At 47.0% G+C, this 19,716-nt stretch overlaps 1 protein-coding gene across 1 annotated transcript in view; it reads left to right on the top strand.

Annotated features, from left to right (window-relative positions):
- tbc1d16 (TBC1 domain family, member 16) overlaps positions 1–16,836 on the top strand; it is a 29,802-nt gene extending 12,966 nt beyond the window's left edge. The window contains exons 4-12 of the mRNA XM_036553201.1: positions 1,696–1,887; positions 2,346–2,493; positions 5,387–5,551; positions 6,030–6,178; positions 9,607–9,741; positions 10,492–10,678; positions 10,867–11,046; positions 15,429–15,575; positions 16,132–16,836. Coding sequence (XP_036409094.1) covers positions 1,696–1,887; positions 2,346–2,493; positions 5,387–5,551; positions 6,030–6,178; positions 9,607–9,741; positions 10,492–10,678; positions 10,867–11,046; positions 15,429–15,575; positions 16,132–16,398 — 1,570 coding nt within the window. The 3' untranslated portion in view covers positions 16,399–16,836. The remainder of the gene's footprint in view (positions 1–1,695; positions 1,888–2,345; positions 2,494–5,386; positions 5,552–6,029; positions 6,179–9,606; positions 9,742–10,491; positions 10,679–10,866; positions 11,047–15,428; positions 15,576–16,131) is intronic.
- The last annotated feature ends 2,880 nt before the right edge of the window (positions 16,837–19,716 follow it).

A 19,716-nucleotide genomic window follows, 5' to 3' on the forward strand; every position in this document is an offset into this window, starting at 1 on the left:
TTTATGGCATTTCAGTGGTGGAAGGTGAGACGAGTTGTTTCGTTTCAGACCCACTAAGACAGTTATTGTTTCAGATACACATTGTTTAAAATTTTAAACATTTTGTTGTAAATATTGCACGGTTTGATGTCTACCTGCTGCATGGTTGCTATCATTAAAGTTACAGTGCTTTCCACAAATACTGGTGCAGTCAAATCTATTTTTTCTTCTTGTTATAACGCTGCATGTAGGCCATAGTGAAACTATTTGGAATTGACCGAATCAGAGGATTAATACGGGCAACAGACGAACACGTCTGTTGTAATTAAGCCTTGGCAAAGCGTCACTAATTAACACAGGCTACACTGTTGTAGAGCTGAAGCTGATGTCAGCGCTAATTTATTGCAGTGCAAAGCAGGCAGATCAGGCGAATCAGGTAGGCCGAACGGTGACACCACCTCCACTTTTGTATTTTCAGGTCAGCAAGTGTGAAAATCCAATTTCACAGCTGTATGTTGCTGGAAATGGCATTAGTTGCCTCAGAGCTGTGGCTTCCAGCTCAGGTTGCTCTGGCTGTGGCCTGCATATAGTCACAGTTATATCTGGGGTGTAAGTACTACCACAAGTTCATCAGTACATACGTTTTCCTTAATTATTAATGTAATGTGTTTAAGAAAAGAGTGTTTTTTCAATGTCACAAAAAGTATTGATTTTAAGTGTTGACAGGTGGTGTTAATTCTGAGTGATTTTTAATTGCTTGTTTTCTTCAGTGGAGCTAACTAACGTTTTTTTAACCAATATCAGACTTGATGAAGTCAAGCTGTGATTGATTTCTTATGGAACTACCCCTGCTGTGAATCCTCTGTGGAGCAAAACCAAAAATAAACTGTTTAGAATTCATGAACTTGATTGCATTTTAAAATTTCCAAACAAAACTGTCAAAATCGTTTTTATTTTTGCAGCTCTTAGTCAATTGAATAAGCTGTGGGTGAACACTGTAGGTATGCTGTGGGTGAACTGAATGTTCTCTATACTCTATATAACACAGCAGTACACTTGTTTCAGTACACTTTGTTTTTAAGCCAACTGTAATGAAATACAGATACCCTCAAAGCTTGCAGAAATATTTCGCCTGTGATATCCACGATTATCACTGTACTTCCACACCAGAAACTCACAGCTGATGTTATTTCATTGGGGAAGTAGGGCTGTGGGAAGCTCCTGTGTGGATTCCTATCCGGACAGGTTTGATATTGGCAAGCTGCAAGACAGGAATCTCACCAAGCCTGTCGTCTGCACAGAGAAAAAGGTCCCAAATGGACCACTGCCTTACGGTGTTTGTTTAACAAAAGTTGTATGAGCTTGGAGGTGGTTTCTCTTCAGACCTCATTCTTTCATTAATTTAGAAAGTAGTTGCATAACTTTTAACGAAAGGCCAAGATGAGGCAACATCAGAATTAAATGCCCTTGTTTTTATGAGTTTGGGGTGAATGTATGTTTGATATGTTTGAGAGAGAGAGCTTTGTGATCTTTATGTCTTGCTGCTTGACCCGCTGCTGTGTTGGTTTGCTGTAAATTAAAATGCCAGCAAATTCAGAACCACATTTTGGGTGTTTTCTTCAGCGATTGTATGCTGGTTAGAATGGGGATGGTGTGTTGAAATGGCAGGGGTTTGAGAGGGGCAGAGTATAACCGTTGAACTGCTCCGTTGTCTAGGGACATGTGCGACGAATCCATGACCCATTCAGCTAGCTCCGCCTCCAGCCTCGACAGCCACGCCCCATCCGAGAACAGCCACTCACAGGGGGTCAGGTGGGAGGAGCAACAGAAAGTGATGGCCCTGGAGCAGCTGTGTGGAGTGTTTCGGGTTGACCTTGGTCACATGAGGTCCCTGCGTCTCTTCTTCAGGTCAGGCATGCCCCACCCCAGACACCCTGTTTTCACTCACATTGTTTTTTCTTTCCCTCTAGCAGATTCTGTCTTCTCCAATGGTAGTCAGAACCTCCGTTGCTGTGAAACTTACTCTGCACCTGCTCATAGTTAAGTGATCACAATGTCTTGTCCCACATTTGCACAAAAATGTGCCCTAGTAGGAATCTATAGAAAACCGATGGATGTGTTTAAACTAAACTGGATTTCATGACATAAAATTACATTGATTTATCATTTAGCATGTATCCAAAATCATGCTGGGATGATCTGTTCCACAGGAAAACTGTGAATATTCAGATGATGTTTCCCAGTCCCACTCTTTATAGTTTAGTAGCCTAACTTGTGTCTGTAGCAGTGCTGTTTAGAGAGCGTAACCTGCCTGTTGCTGTGGCAGGGTTAATGTTGCTGACGGTGCCGTTGCGGTGTTGTTGCAGTGACGAGGCGTGCACCAGCGGTCAGCTGGTTATCGCCAGCAGGGAGAGCCAGTACAAGATCCTGCACTTCCACCACGCCGGGCTGGACAAGCTGGCAGAGGTCTTCCAACAGTGGAAGTGCTGCCGGGAGACTCAGCTCAAAGACCAGGTACAGCAGCCGCACACTACAGCTGCGCTGTCATTCTAGACCATACTGTGCTGTCACTGTAGTCCATAACTGCACTAATCACCCCGCACTAATCGCACCAATCGCTCTACACTATAACTGCTCTGTCATTAACTGCACTAATCACCCCACACTACACTAACTGCACTAATTACCCCACATTATAACTTCACTAATCACTCCACAATGACCACTGTCATCTGCCTGCTTTGCACTGCAATAGGCACACAATCACACACACACTAATGACCCCCCACTGGCCATTCCACTAATCACTGCAGGGATGAGCAGGTCTGCTCACATGGATAAGGAGGTCACTATAGAGAAGGAAAAATATAGCGAGTGAAGTGGCTGACAGTGTTTGAGTTTTAAGGTGTGCACAAAATAGGTGCAGAGAAACATTGTCTGTGATTGGCACACCTGGAATTGGAAAGCCGGGAAAGCTAGCACACAAGAAGACAGATAAAATACAAAAAAAGAACCAAAGACGATTGAATAAGAAACCGACAGCAGAACTGGCAGAAGGCTCCATTCCCAAGTGTCCGTGCATTAACAGAGCAAAGATTACTCTAGATTTCAGTCACAAGCACAGATGAACGAGAGAAAAAAAATCTAAATTAAAAGTGAAGTATGTAAGCATTGTCTGGGGAGCCGCCTGTGCAGTTTGCAGTGGCCGTGTCAGGTGGAGTCTCTGTAAGACCGGCTCTGGTGGCAGGTGCAGCCAGCAGTCGGCCCTGTCGCGGGGACAGGCGACCCTCGGCCGTGGAAAGAGGCGGCACGTGGTGCTCTTTATCGCCTCCCAGGCAGTTCGGGGCGCTCCTCGGGTGCGTCGCCGGGCTGCGTTCACCCCGCCGGCCGCTCCAGATGGAGGCAGTGCAGACATACGTGTCCGCTGGGCACCGCGTGCAGCGTGCTGTTAATGCGTGATATCTCTCCCTTTGTGTCCTTCATGCATATGACTGATCTAAGCACATTTTTTAATGGGGGATTTTATGGGGACTGCGGTGATGATACTTGTGAGACCAAGGTAATCAATGATCAATAATCAATGTTCTTGTGATGAATACTGAGATTAGTTGGGGTAACAAAACTAGCATAAGCTTTCTCAGTGGCTGGAAATTGGCTAGTTTGGCCAGTAGTAGTTTAATGTAGTGGGTCGTATCACGAGACTTAGTGGTACCGTTTCTCACAATAGCGCTGTTTCCAGGATGGCATTAATGATTCAGTATCTGTACGGCTACATTTTTAACCATGTTGAATCAACTTTCTGCAAGTCATTAGGATAACAGCACTTGTCAGATGAATACGTGTATGTGTAAAATTGAACATGAGAGAGGAATTAATTCCATGTAAAGAAGAGTTGGAAAGAATCACACAAAGACCCATCTTGCTAATTTATGATAAATAAGTAGTTTGAATCAAAAATAGCAGTGACACGTACAGTGAAGCCCAAAATTATTCATACCCAAGCCAAATTTTGATTTATAGTGAATTTTTATATGACCAATAGGTTTCATCTGGCTGGAAATGGCATATGACAGAAGACAGTAAGACATTGTGTTAGAGATGTTATTGATAAATTTGAACTATTTCTATGTTTTTTTTTTTACATTTTTACGAAAAATGCCATGTCCAAAACTATTCATACCCTTTCTCAGTAATCAACGGCAAAGCCTTTATTTGCCATCACAGCAATCAAACAGTTCTTATAATTGCTAACAAGCTTTTTTGCATGTCTCAATTCACTATATTCACTATAAATCAAAATTTAGCTTGGGTATGAATAATTTTGGGCTTCACTGTATGCAAAAACAAATATGGCAATAATAAGAGGAGTTGCCAGCTAAATCAGGCCAATTAACAGTCAACAGGAAAACAGATCAAATCCATGAAGGCTGAAACCAATATGTCTAAAAAAGCTGTTTAACACCCGGGTTCAAGCGGTGACAATAAAGGGTCCACATTTTATTTATTTATTTTATTTAATTACACTTTGTTTTTCCACCTTCTATCTCTGCTTTCTCTTAATTAATTACTTATTGCTGCATCCACCAGGCGGTTAGTGGGCCACAGCTGTTCTGATTTTGCTTGCACTTATCAGACACCTGCTGTTCAAAGCCTTATGTTGGAAGTTGAAGGATGGAGATGAGCTGCTATATTAAATTCTGAAAGCTGAAAGAAGCTGTAATTTTGATTAAATGCTAGATGCTGCACAGATTTGTTTGTGTTAGGGTGTGTGTGTGTGTGTGTGTGTGTGTGTGTGCGCGCGTGTGTGAGGGTGTGTGTGAGTGTGCACGTGAGTGAATGTGCTTGCCTGTGTGTGTGCGTGTGTGTAGCCATGTGTATGTGTGCATATGAATGTATGAGTGTGAGTGCATGCTTGTGTGCGTATGTGTGTGCGTCTGTGTCTGTGGCAGCGCTCATGCTCTGACCTATTTGTCGGTCTCTGTTATTATTCTGCTCTTCTCATATCCAGGGTTTAATAATAAAAAAGTCAATGTCAGGAAATGATGTTTGTAATCGGTGTCCTGCACGGAGGCTGTTATTAAACTGTTGCTCTTAGAGCCTCTGTACAGAGCGCTAATAATGGGTGATATTCAGCACCACAGGCGGTATTATATTAAACCCTTAAACGCCCGGCTGCATTCTGTTTCACGATCTCCCTCCGCCTGCCCCCCTTTCGCTGCTCCCTGACCGTGAGGTGTGCATTATTCAGGTGCCTTTTCATTCAGCGATCCCGCGGATGTTACATATTGATGAGTCGGCTCCTTGCGCGTCAGATTGAAAGCTCCGTCTATGCCGCCACCGAAGCTGTAAGCGTTTTCTCTCTCTCTCTCTCTCTCTCTCTTCCTCTCTCCCCCTCTCTCTCCGCCAGGTGTCGGACGAGAAGTCGTGCATGCAGTTCTCGATCCGCCGGCCCACGTTGCCGTCGGCGGAGACCCACCCCGAGGAGCGGCTGTACCGCCGGCTGGACGTGGCCACCTGGCTGAGGCACCTGAACCACAGCGGGCAGGTGGAGGAGGAGTACAAGCTGCGCAAGGTAAAGGGGGGGAGGGGGGGGGGGTGCCCCTGTCGCAGGCGCTGCGCCCCTGTCGCAGGCGCTGCGCATCACCGCAGCTGCAGTGGCTGCCTGTACACAGTCCAGGGATCATGCGCAGCCAGCTATGTTCACCTGCGCATACATGTGTATGCATACAGTCCATACACACGCTGTCCTGACTGAAGTGTTAAATTTACATGCAGACAAGCACATTTATAGGTAAATACACATAGACACGGACAGGTGCACACACACTCTCGCAAACAGCCGGACAAATACACACACGTACACAGAGACAGACACACAAACACACACAACCCCATACGCACGCACACATACATACACATGGGCACACACTGACATACACTCATACACGGTGACAGGCACACACTAACACACGTGCGCACACGGAGACATATACACGCATACGCATGCACGCACGCACGCACACGCTCTCATACACGTCTGTCTCTGCCAGGCCATCTTCTTCGGGGGGATTGACCCGGCCATCCGAGGGGAGGTGTGGCCCTTTCTGCTGCACTACTACAGCTGTGACTCCACCTCGGAGGAGCGCGAGGCCTGGAGGATGCAGAAACGGAGCGAGTACCAGGAGATCCAGCAGAGGAGGTGAGATACAGAAACACAGCGAGTACCAGGAGATCCAGCAGAGGAGGTGAGATACAGGGACACAGCGAGTACCAGGAGATCCAGCAGAGGAGGTGAGATACAGGGACACAGCGAGTACCAGGAGATCCAGCAGAGGAGGTGAGATACAGGAACACAGCGAGTACCAGGAGATCCAGCAGAGGAGGTGAGATACAGGAACACAGCGAGTACCAGGAGATCCAGCAGAGGAGGTGAGATACAGGAACACAGCGAGTACCAGGAGATCCAGCAGAGGAGGTGAGATACAGGAACACAGCGAGTATCAGGAGATCCAGCAGAGGAGGTGAGATACAGGAACACAGCGAGTACCAGGAGATCCAGCAGAGGAGGTGAGATACAGGAACACAGCGAGTATCAGGAGATCCAGCAGAGGAGGTGAGATACAGGAACACAGCGAGTATCAGGAGATCCAGCAGAGGAGGTGAGATACAGGGACACAGCGAGTACCAGGAGATCCAGCAGAGGAGGTGAGATACAGGAACACAGCGAGTACCAGGAGATCCAGCAGAGGAGGTGAGATACAGAAACACAGCGAGTATCAGGAGATCCAGCAGAGGAGGTGAGATACAGGAACACAGCGAGTATCAGGAGATCCAGCAGAGGAGGTGAGATACAGGGACACAGCGAGTACCAGGAGATCCAGCAGAGGAGGTGAGATACAGGAACACAGCGAGTACCAGGAGATCCAGCAGAGGAGGTGAGATGCAGGAACACAGCGAGTATCAGGAGATCCAGCAGAGGAGGTGAGATACAGGAACACAGCGAGTACCAGGAGATCCAGCAGAGGAGGTGAGATACAGGAACACAGCGAATATCAGGAGATCCAGCAGAGGAGGTGAGATACAGGAACACAGCGAGTACCAGGAGATCCAGCAGAGGAGGTGAGATACAGGAACACAGCGAGTACCAGGAGATCCAGCAGAGGAGGTGAGATACAGGAACACAGCGAGTATCAGGAGATCCAGCAGAGGAGGTGAGATACAGGAACACAGCGAGTACCAGGAGATCCAGCAGAGGAGGTGAGATACAGGGACACAGCGAGTACCAGGAGATCCAGCAGAGGAGGTGAGATACAGAAACACAGCGAGTATCAGGAGATCCAGCAGAGGAGGTGAGATACAGGAACACAGCGAGTACCAGGAGATCCAGCAGAGGAGGTGAGATACAGGAACACAGCGAGTATCAGGAGATCCAGCAGAGGAGGTGAGATACAGGAACACAGCGAGTACCAGGAGATCCAGCAGAGGAGGTGAGATACAGGAACACAGCGAGTACCAGGAGATCCAGCAGAGGAGGTGAGATGCAGGAACACAGCAAGTATCAGGACCATATCCCCAAAATATTATCATAGCCCATGGCATGGGGGCTGGTTTACATAGCGCCTCACTAGAGATTAGGGTTAGTCTTATTATCTCAGTTTAGTGACCTACACCACACAGTATCCTATGATGGTGTCTATCCCATTTTTCACCTCTAATGTATCCAGATATCCTCTGAAGGATCCATGTAGAATATTTGTTTGATGTCACATCCTACACAGTTTGCATTCTTATCATTATTACTTAGGTTACTTTCATGTGCAGAGATACCCCTCCTCCTCTGTTAGTTCTGTCCTGTCTGATCAGTTTATATCCAGCTATGTTGTACTCATTACTGTCCCATTCAGCCAATCTCTGCAATGCCGGTTATGGTCTGGTGTTTCAGGTCTGTTGTTTAAATACTCCTCAGCTCCTCTGAGCTTATGTCAGGCCAGTGAGTCTGTGGACTATACAGATCTGCTGCTACGAATATCAGGGATGACGCGTGTTCGTGTGACACGCGCACTGTCCCTATGTGCAATGCCTTGTCATTAGTTTGCATTGCAGAATCGGGCAAACAGCTTACAGTAATCAATAAAAGTGTCTTTAGAGCCGCTGTTATATTCCAGGAGTGTGCTTTTTTCGGGAAAACAGTTCCCCTGGGGGTGTAAGCCAGTCAAAGCGTGTCATGTTGTATCAGTGCCATCACAGAGCTTTACAAAACGAATTTGAGTGTTGGCAGATTTCGAGGTTGAATTGTGAAGGTATTAAAGTTTCCCGAAACAAAGAGCTGATGGAGGTCATCAGTCCGTCTCGGCTTTATAAAGACTGAAAGTGATGTTTTACTGAAATCTGTTTCTTAGCTGTACAGTATGTGCATTTATGTGGTTTTGGCTTTGTTGGCAGTAGACTATGTTTCCAGGAAAGTTTGTCACGGGTTCATTCCGCTGAACTTCTACAAAGGTGTGAATAGCTGCCCTGAGCTTTTGTCTCTCAAGCTTAGTCACAATATGTATAAAATGATGTAATGAAGTAAACTTTCTGGAAAAGTGACTATTCAGAGTTTAATGCCTTAGTCAATAGTGGTTCGCAATGGTCCAACAAAGCAGTTTCTGCCAGTCCTGTTAAACAACCAGACTAGCGTAGGATTGGTCTTCCAAGTCTGCCATCCAAAAATGAATGACTGTACAATAACATGTAAAAACTTGTCTGTTACCTATTCACTCAAGGTCATTTTAGAAAACGGAAATGGCTGGAGTTCAAGAAGAATAAACTGCGGAAACTGTCAGCGGCCCATAAATCAGAAAGGGACTATGTCTTTATAAACCGGTTCCATCTCGCCATGACCATGCTCCTCTTTCTCGGTTTGCCATCGGGGAGCTGGATTGTGTTTTTGTGAGGTGGGATGAAAGAGGCTGGGCGTCTCATTGGCGAGAGCCTGCTTGTTGGGAGCCTGGAGCTCTCAGAGCCGGTGCAGTTCAGCAGCTGGTCCCCAGGGGGAGACAGAGGGGCAAACGCCTGGGGGCTTGGGGGACACTCACGGTCTCACGAACCACATTATTGCGTGGAGTTGCATCAGGCAGGCTGTTTTTTCCTCACAACGCTTAGGAAAATAAACAGTGTCACCAAAGCCCCCCCGCCCCCCCCCAACTCCCTCGTTACGGCAGCTGGGGGCCCTGTGCTACACCTGGCTCAGGTCGAAGCCTCTAATGTGAGATGTTAAGCGCTCAGACATGAGTCTGTACTTGGAAAAGGTCCCCTTAACTCTAATTCCCTGAACCTTGATCCTCACCCCAACCCCAGCACTCCTAACCCTGACCCTGTCCCTGTCCCTGACGATACTTACCCCAACCCTGACACTACCTAATCCTTACCCTAAACTTAACACTACCTAACCCTATCCCTAACCAATATCCTAACCCTAACCATAATCCTAACCCTAACCCTAAAACCACCTAATCCTAACCCCCTTGGCCCTAACTCTAAAGCCAACTCTGACCCTGACTTGGACACTGACCCTGACCCGGGCCCTAACCCTGACCATGACCGGGATACTGACCCTGACCCCCCATTCCTGTGTCCTGCTCTCAGGTTGTCCATGAGTCCGGAGGAGCACAGTGAGTTCTGGAGGAAGGTGCAGTTCACCGTGGACAAGGACGTGGTGCGGACTGACCGCAGCAACCACTTCTTCAGGGGCGAGAACAACCCCAATGTGGAGAGCATGAGGTTCGAGGCGCATTCCGCCAGCTGTGTCTCTGATTGTCTCTCCTTCTGTCTGTGTTCAGTTTCTGTCCGTCCGTCTGTCTGTCCTCATTCCCAGTCTCCTGCTCACTGTCTGTCTCTCCATCTGTCCATCTGTCGGTGCTCATTGTCTGTGTCTCTGTCTGTCACTATCTGTCTCAGAGACTCCCACTACCTTACCTCATCTCTGCGCTTGGCAAGCGATTTGTAATCATAATTTGTGGTCAGGTCATCCCAGTGACTACATATTTTCCCAGTGGCCTTCTGAATGGTTTAAAAGTCATTGAAGTTAGTTTCAAATGCTAATTCTTAAACTCTAAAATGTAACCTTAAATTCCATTTATAAATGAATATCCAACATAATGAACTGTATGAATTTGGGGTTTCTTACTCAGTTTCATACTTCATACTTTCAATCTCCTGTGGTGAAGACATACTGTATATATTAATGTTGACTTTGATCGGATTGTGACCCCTCTTTAACTTCTTAAATATTGCATTTTCAATAATGGTTCAAAATCGTAATCAGTTTGGAGAACCACTGAACTCACTGTGTTGTGCAAGCAGCAAAGGTATAAATACACTTTCTTCACAGGTGCTGTTTAGAGGTCAGGTCAAACCGCAGTGTGACTGGATCAAAAGCCAGGCTAAGCGTTTGAGTATCGGGATTAAAAAGCGCAGCTCCGGGGTTGTGGTGAGCTCATAGGCCTTGTTGTGGTGGTGTCTGTGTCTTAGGCGCGTCCTGCTGAACTACGCCGTGTTCAACCCGGACATGGGCTACTGCCAGGGCATGTCGGACCTGGTGGCCCCGCTGCTGGCCGAGGTGCAGGACGAGAGCGACACTTTCTGGTGCTTCGTGGGCCTGATGGAGAACACCATCTTCATCAGCTCGCCCCGGGATGAGGACATGGAGAGGCAGCTGGTGAGACCCGAGCTGCACGCCCTCTGTGTAGGGCGTGCGCAGTTACGCGCAGACACTGGCAGATGTGAGCAGACATGGGAGAGATGTGTGCAGACATGAGCGGACATGTAGATAGACCCTCAGGCATGTGCACCGCTTTTGTGACCGCGCTTGTGTGCAGTCAGCGCTGCGTTTGTGTCCCGGTGCAGATGTACCTGCGGGAGCTGCTGAGGGTCATGGTGCCCCGCTTCCACCAGCACCTGACCCAGCTGGGAGAGGACGGCCTCCAGCTGCTCTTCTGCCACCGCTGGGTGCTGCTCTGCTTCAAGAGGGAGTTCCCCGACACCGAGGCCCTGCGCATGTGGGAGGCCTGCTGGGCGCACTACCAGGTAAACACCCCCTCAGTTATATACACCACCAGGTAAACACCCCCTCAGTTATATACACCACCAGCTAAACACCCCCTCAGTTATATACACCACCAGGTAAACACCCCCTCAGTTATATACACCACCAGCTAAACACCCCCTCAGTTATATACACCACCAGCTAAACACCCCCTCAGTTATATACACACCAGCTAAACACCCCCTCAGTTATATACACCACCAGGTAAACACCCCCTCAGTTATATACACCACCAGCTAAATACCCCCTCAGTTATATACACCACCAGCTAAACACCCGCTCAGTTATATACACCACCAGGTAAACACCCCCTCAGTTATATACACCACCAGCTAAACACCCGCTTAGTTATATACACCACCAGGTAAGCACCCCCTCAGTTATATACACCACCAGGTAAACACCCCCTCAGTTATATACACCACCAGGTAAACACCCCCTCAGTTATATACACCACCAGGTAAACACCCCCTCAGTTATATACACCACCAAGTAAAAACACCCCCTCAGTTATATACACTACCAGGTAGATACACCCCCTCAGTTATATACACTACCAGGTAAACGCATTCCTTCAGGTACACACGCTACCAGGTAAATACGCACTCTCAGGTGTTAAAGATGACAGGTAAACAGACACCTTTAGGTACACACACTACCAGGTAAACACGTACCCTCAGGTACATACACTGTGAATGGCTTAGTTAAAAGCTAAAAGGGTTTGATGTTTCAAGTGCAAGGCTGGGCCCTGAAGCCTGTTCTCAGTCCCGGCCGTGCCCCAGCCATGCTATCAGCTGATGACTGGGAGGCCACAGCGGCAGAACAAATTGGATTTTTTCCGCCGGGGATAAAGAGGTGGGTTGGTCAGCAAGGGGCTTCTGCATCCCTGACTCATCAGCGACCCCCACTGGTCAGTCAGTCAACCCTGATCTGCCTATATAAAGCTGTGTAAAGTGTCTTCTGCTGACTCAGAACTCATGAGAGCATGTGTTTCTCGCCCTCACAGATTGTCAGTGGGGGTTTTGGCAATTGAGTGATTGGCATTTCTATAACACAGTTTAGCATTCCAAATTGGGCTAAAGCACCAGACATATAAATTTAGATATAGGCATAAGAAATATAGCATTTCTCAGGGACTGCTAGTTGTTACATGTCTGTGCTGATTTTTCTCAAGATTCCACTCAAACAGATGGCCTGACTAATATGTGACAGTGACCTTTCAATAGATAAAACACAACCACAATGCCAGCAATGTTCCCCTTAAACGGCAGCTTCACAGTGCATAATCATCTAGTATCATTACACAGTGGCTTCTTAACCACAGTTTAGACATAGTTAGTCACTAAACAGCCATGACTTAGTTTCACCCTTGACCTTTTACCTTTGAAATCTGGGATCCAAAATGAGACAAATACTCTGTCTCAGCCAGACCAGATCTTTTATGTCAGTGGTTTCTATGGACCATCAGTAAGACTAAATGAACACAGAGCTATTTCAGCGTTTCAGCATAGTTCAGCGTGTCCTGTATGTGGTGGATGCGTGAAAGCTGTTGTTAAGGGTAGTGTTCCAAACTTTGCTTACGCCAGCGGGGGCTGTTAATTCAAGTGTAATCAATGACGTGTCTCACACCGCAGTCATAATGCATCCTCAGGCCCTTAGTGTCTCCCTGACTTTTAAAGTTCAATTGTAGATTTCTCACAAGTCACAAGTTATGTTTTGTCCTTATCCCACCGCCAGTGTGTCTGCACATCATAAGAGGCCTTATATTGATATATCAACCCTGTGATGGCCCGGGCTTCCTAACCAATGATCGCCTTGACTTCCTAGCCAGTGATTGTCTGGGCTTCCAAACCAGTGATTGCCTGGGCTTCCTAACAGAAGGGTTGTCCCGTGATGGGGGGTGAATGCTCTTTGGGGCAGCCTGTTTGTAATACACCTCCACTGTGAGACTAACAGATGAATCAGGTCAATTCACACTCAAAACGTCAGTGGTCAGGAATTAGAGGTGGCCATTCTGCAGAGGGCACCGATCTTCCTGAACGCCCAGTGCTGCCCTCTCGTGCCCCCTCCAGCCAATCAGGGCCAGCGTTACTAAAGGACCTTTACCTTTAAGCCAGGAACGTGTCTCTTTGTTTCCCTAGAGTCTCAGATGCTGCATCTGACACATCATACAAGTGTGACCGTTCCCATAGCAACCGCTGAACTCGCTCTGACCCGCATATTCACGGCGTTATCTCCACGGCCGGGCTCACGGGCTCGATTTACAGCTAATGCGCGAGGGTGAGACTTTCCCAGCATCCTCTGCAGGTGAGGCAGGGCTCAGGGCCGCTCTGCTCTGCGGGCCTGACCTTGGAGCAGATTCCCATCCGGTGCAGATTCCCATCCAGGTGCGCACGCTCTCAGCTGAGTAAAGGCAAAGCTGCATCAAAGAAAGGGCAGCTCCAGTATCACAGGTGTCAGCCATGCGTTCAAGTGTCGACACACGCTACCGGTTAAGCACCTGATCATGATGAGGCAGGGCACCGCCAGGTAAACACACTCAGGTGTAGACGCGCCGCCAGGTAAACACGCTCAGGTGTGGACGCACTGTCTGTGAATGTGATCAGACAGTGCCAGGTAAACACATGGCCAGGTGTAAAATAAACATGGATGTTCACACTCACTGACTCTCATACCTGCCTATTTCTTCGCCTACCTGTCCTTACCTGGAGGGACAGGGGTTACGTAAGAGTTACGGCCAATAGATATGGCGGAGATATAAAGAACCATGGGTGCGTTTTTAGCAAATGTGTCACGTTCCTGGAAATTCCAGGTTATTATGAGCCATAAGTGGTGTCACACATGACGGAGGCATTTGGCTGAGCTCAGGAGAATTTTCATGACAGGTTTTTTTCCGCTATTGGCGGTGCCACATGCTGAAATATGGGTCATTCCATGCCAACTCACCTAGAACCTCCCAGTTCATGTCATGGATTTTCTCGAAAAAATTAATGTAAAAACTTCTATTAAATTCATGGGACCTTGCAAAATCCTATAGCTCTACTCCAAATACTTTTTTAGTTATGAATTTTTGAAGTTTGGTCCTGGAACCTAAATTCCGTCATTTTTGCGATTCTTTGTATGTGTATTATAAGCCTCACCAATTGCTTATTTTTTGGGTTGGGTTGAAATCTGTACTGAACATCCAAGAAACCGTAAGGAGAATTTGCAACATGTATTCATGTAAGTTGTGCTGAATGTTTTACAGTAATCAAATTAATAAAAATATTTTTTACCTGAACGAAGAATCTACAATTTTTAGATATTAATTGCACCACTAGTTTTCACTTTCTTGCAACCAAATTTTGATTCTGTGTAATATTAATATAGTTATATCACATCTAGAAGTTATTTGGTCCTGCATAAAAAATTGAGTGCCACAGATATTGCTACATATAGCTTCGGAGCTTAAAAACCCACTTTTTAAGATATTTTGACTGTATATTTTCCCAAGCAGGATTTTTTTAATTTCCTTGAAACTTTTTTTATGGGAAAGTGTTAATATTAATTGCAGATATATAAAAAAAATTAAGATGTTACATTACTCCATCATTTAATAATTTTTTGAAAATAGCTAATTTTTCGTACTTTTCACAGGGTCATTCCTATGTTCCCAGTGTCCTATGTTCCCAGGGTCCTTTGTTCCCCAGCTCTATATAGCACATAATGGGAACCTGAAAATGTTCTGTAAAGCTCTGTATTCGCTTAATATGACATGGCTAATGCTTCCAAGGGCCCAAATGGAGGTTCAGGTTAGGGTTAGCTTTAGCATTAGCTCTAGGGTTAGCATTAGCTTTAGCTTTCCAGTTAGCATTACCATTAATGTCAGATTTAGCCTTGAAATTTGGGTGAGAGTCAGGTTCAGGTTAGGGTTAGGGTTAGGGTTTAGAGAGTTCAGGTTAGGGTTAAGGTTAGGGTTGTTAGCATTAGCATTAGGGTTAGCATTAGCATGTGGGTAAGTGTTAGCATTAGCATTTCGGTTACTATTAACTTTAGCATTAGATGCAAGGTAAGCATTAGCTGGTGTGTTAACAGAATATTGACCTGGGGAACGTAGGACCCTGGGAATATGGATATGCTCCCATTATCACTGGCTGTAATATTACATTCCGTTTTTTTATTTCATGGGTAGGTATTTGTACTATGTTGACTTCACAGTTTTCTATCTCTGTGTGATACCTATTGAGCCTGTTCAGGAAATTTGCAAGTTACGGCTTGTACTGGCTTGGTTTCTTGCATACTAGACGATGTCATCTTGTTCCGCGTGTCTGGACAAAATATTAATCTTAGTTCCTTAGCTGAATACACATATATCCCCCCGCAGACGGACTACTTCCACCTGTTCCTGTGCGTGGCCATCATCGTGCTGTACGGCGACGATGTCACCGAGCAGCAGCTGGCCACCGACCAGATGCTCCTGCACTTCAGCAACCTGTCCATGCACATGAACGGCGAGCTGGTGCTGCGCAAGGTGAGGCCCCGCCCCCGCACCCCGCCGCTCCTATCGGGGGGGGAGGGGGGTTGTCGCTGCTGTTGCCGCGGAAACCTGCGGCGGGGTTTGCCCGTTTGTCAGTGCCCTTTTGGAATTGCATTCTTTGCAATGTTGAATATTAGTCATAACGATGATAATACAGCTTTGTGGGTATTCCATGGAAACTGACGCTTCAGCTGTTAATTGCCTGCAGCCGTAGGCACGGCTCTTTGTACCCTTTAAAAGCAGACTTTTTTTCCAGTGGCTTTCTGATTAAAACTGAGAGGAAGTTATTGAGTGCTGCTAAATGGGGCTTCCAGTCACTATGTTGACCTCTTTGTTTGATAAAACAAAGAGGCATCCATGGTCAAGTCCAGGAGCAGACACATCCAGATATTTGTCTGTGTTTCATCTAATTTTTTATGATGTTTATGATGTATGAAAAGAAAATGTTCTTTTTAATGGCTTTTCTGTGTCCTGTTCCCTGTACTGTCTTTCTCTCCTGTCTGGATTTTTCCTCTTCTGTCTCTCCTCCCCTTTTCTCTCTCCTCCTCAGGCCCGCAGTCTGCTTTACCAGTTCCGCCTCCTTCCCAGAATCCCTTGCAGTCTGCACGACCTGTGCAAGCTGTGCGGCCCGGGCATGTGGGACAGCCGCTACATCCCAGCGGTGGAGTGTTCCGGGGAGCACCCCGACCCCCAGAGCTGCCCCTATGGAGGCACCGCCACGCCCCTGCCGCCGCCCTCCCCCCAACCTGCCCCGCCCGCCGAGGGCAAGAAGGGCTCCAAGACGAGGGACATCTTCAACTTCCGCAAGCCGTCCTGAGCGCTGGCGCGGAGGAGGTGCAACCAAAAAAAAAAAAAAGAAACTGAAGCGATGACTCGTCCTGCCCGGCCGCAGAGGTTCCGCCGCCGTGCTGTAACTATGGCGGATACGCTTTTACGCCCAGCCCATCCTCGCACCCGGGACGGAGGAGTGTCCTTCCCCATTGATTTGCTTTTTTTCAGTACAGGACACTGCCTTATTAAGAGCGACACGTTTAGGACACTTTGCCGACCATGACTGCCCCTGCTCGGACTCTGACCTCCAACACCCCGCAGAGGCTGCTGTGTGCTTAGCATGTCAGGGGGGGAAAAAGGACAATCTTCACTGTATTTTCTTACTTTCTTTAATATGGCAGGGGTCTGTGTGTCAGGGATGAGGCCCAGAGAATGGAATAGGAGTGAAAAGGGAATTGGACAGGAGTAAAAAGGGAATTAATAGGAATCCAGTAAGTCTGGGCTTGGCTCTGGCTGCTGGCTAATTTGTATTCCAACAATATAATAAAACCTCATACGTACACATACACGTCTGAACCCATAAATCTATCATAGGACTTATCTAATACGTGGGTTCTTTTTCGTTTGGTTTTTTGGCTTTTCTTGTAAAGCAAGTGTGTGTATATGCTTACAGTGTGCGACATATTTTATTCTGGATAATTTTTAGTCCTAACTGCATGAAATAAATCTTTAGCGGAGAATACACGACTTGTTTGTTGACCAACTGAGCGATTAATCTTAAATCAAGGAGGGAGACCGTTTAGTTTATGCAACAGATTCCCTCAATAGAACAAGGCCCTTGTTTCTCTTTCTCTTATCAGATTGCAGACGACAGTCAGAAAAGCTGAACATGCCTTTTCTGGTTCCTAAACTGTAGCTGTTTTCGCGAGCGGCCGCTCAGGGGAAGGAAAGGGATTATCTCGCTGCAGGAGAGTGGAAGAGCACAATGACTGCTTAGAGCAATATTAACATTACATTTAAGCTTTGGTAAGATTGTTCACTTCAGGAACCCAGAGTGGGGACGGTAACCGTGGAGGCCTGGCAATGCAACGGAGGCCGGGTTCGCTCCTCTGGGGGATTGGGAGGGACTTTTGAACGCACACCCGGGTGGAGGTCATTAGATATAATCGTGCTGTCTTTTTTCTGCTAAACCAAAGGCCTCATCTTCACTGTCACTGCGGGAAAAAAGTGATTATAGTGTTTAAGTACCAAGGTCCTTCTTTAGGTTTATTCGTTGGTGCTGTGGGGAGGGGAGCCGAGCACACCGACCCTATGTTACCGAATCATTTCCTCTTTTTTGTTGGATTCCTGCCAAATCACTATGTGAGTTTTGTGTGCAGGAAATCATTTATACATTGTTTTTGGTTACTGTATCTTTAGAGCTGAGCTGTATAACGGTCATATTCAGGCAGGAGGCATCTCAGGGCTTCTGAAAGCAGCTGCAGAAGACACAGGGATTGTCATCGTCCTTAACTGTACCTGTACGCCGTGGAGGGAGAAAGATGTGTGAGGCTTCATTTAATTAGGCCTCTCTGTAATAGGACAGGAAATGGATTTATGTGCGTTCCACCCACACAGCAGCGATAAATCAATCTGCATTTTGCTGAAGCCGGAGGGATGAGGACGGTCTTTTCGATAAGGGGGCCCCCGGCATGTGTTTAAGTGCCACTCCGAGGGGGAAAAACATTGCAGAAACACAGCGTTAATAACCAAAAAGCTCTGCACTCTCGATATGCCGTCTCTTCAAATGGCTTGCGCTGGAGAGAGGCTCCTCTCAGCCATTAGTCACTCCGGCTGTGAGGGAGAGCAGCTAAAAACAGGACCCCAAATGCCCCCAGAGGAACAGCTTACAGTACACAGCTCTGTAGGGCTTTCTGACCAGTGGGAGAAATTCTGGGATGCCGGGCCGGTACCATGGGCCGGTTTTTACGTTTTTGTGTGTGTGTGTGTGTGTGTGTGTGTGTGTGTGTAATCATATGTGCTCACACTCATATGAATAAGCTTCCGTTCCGGTATTTTGTGAATCTGGAGTGGTGTTGGTGTGTGTGTGTGTGTGTGTGTGTGTGTGTGTGTGTTTATCTTTGCTACCATTCCATAGCAATGGTGTGAATAACAGACTGATCAGATACCAATGTCCAGGTGTCCATGGACAATGTGGATGTCCTGTTCTCACTGTGCATCCTTCATGGGTGTTGTGTTAAGACTTTTCATTGGGGAGACTTCATAGCTAGCAATAGCCAGCAGAGAGCTCTACTGTTGGACTCTCTGTATACACGTTGCCTAGGCAACCACTTGATTGGCAGGCATGTACATGCTCATATAACCATTGCCTCCATTTGCAGACAACTGTGTGATTGTATTTCACACATATGTGAGTCTGTTTGGCCCAACAACAAGGTGTGTTTTTGTTAGCTGAGGGTAAGGTGACACTGAGAGGATATTGGGAGAGGTTTTTGAGTCTTCTTTAGTCCAGGACGAGCAGGTTTTGGGCAAGGTCTGTGAGATGTGAGTCTATCAGCGTGACATGGAGAGACAGCAGGTGAAAGTGGCACCATCCTACACAAAGTCATTACCTCTTCCTGCTTGTTCTGGGTGTGTGTCTATGTGTGAGTATGAGTGTGACTGTGTGTATATCAGCCAGATTATATGGGCCAGGGCAGGGATTTCTCTGTGTGAGAGAGAGAGGGTGTGAGGGAGACCTTCTTGGCAGTCTGTTTTTTGGACTGACCCTCACATAGTCCCCCACCCTTGTTAAAAAGGCTTCTGTTGGCATTCTTTTCCGTTAAGGCAAGCGCGAGGAACAACCCATCTCTTCAGCCGAATTTCAGCCTGACACTCTGCTCTCCACATCTGCTGAGGCGGGAAACAGTGTCGTGACTGACAGATGGGCGGTCCCGCCTCCCAGCGGAGTGGGACATTAAATTACGTGTCGGAGAAAATGTCATTGGAGCAGGGATGAAGAGGCAACCTTGATTTCCCTTCCTGGATAACCCCTACCTTGATTAACCTGCAGATTCTCTTTATTCAGAGGGTTGGAGCCACAGTTGCACTACAGTTGCTACAGTGGGAGACTGATGTCTCCTCTTAGGGAGTTCAGCTGCAGAGAATCAATCCGTCAAATAAAAAGCTAGTGCCGTCCACTCGGGCCGTTCATCTTTTGATGAGCGGGACTTACTACCCAATGTCCCCTCTGGGGCTTAGAGGGTGTTCGCTAAAATGTTGACTCCATTCAAAATCCATAATTTGATTTTATGTATACGATGTATGAACCATTACCTCACTGACCAAGAATGGTCAGAGTTAAACTGTGATGTCACTGGAAGGA

This window comes from Megalops cyprinoides, chromosome 19 (genome assembly GCF_013368585.1).
Source record: "Megalops cyprinoides isolate fMegCyp1 chromosome 19, fMegCyp1.pri, whole genome shotgun sequence".
In the NCBI taxonomy this organism is placed as follows: domain Eukaryota; kingdom Metazoa; phylum Chordata; class Actinopteri; order Elopiformes; family Megalopidae; genus Megalops; species Megalops cyprinoides.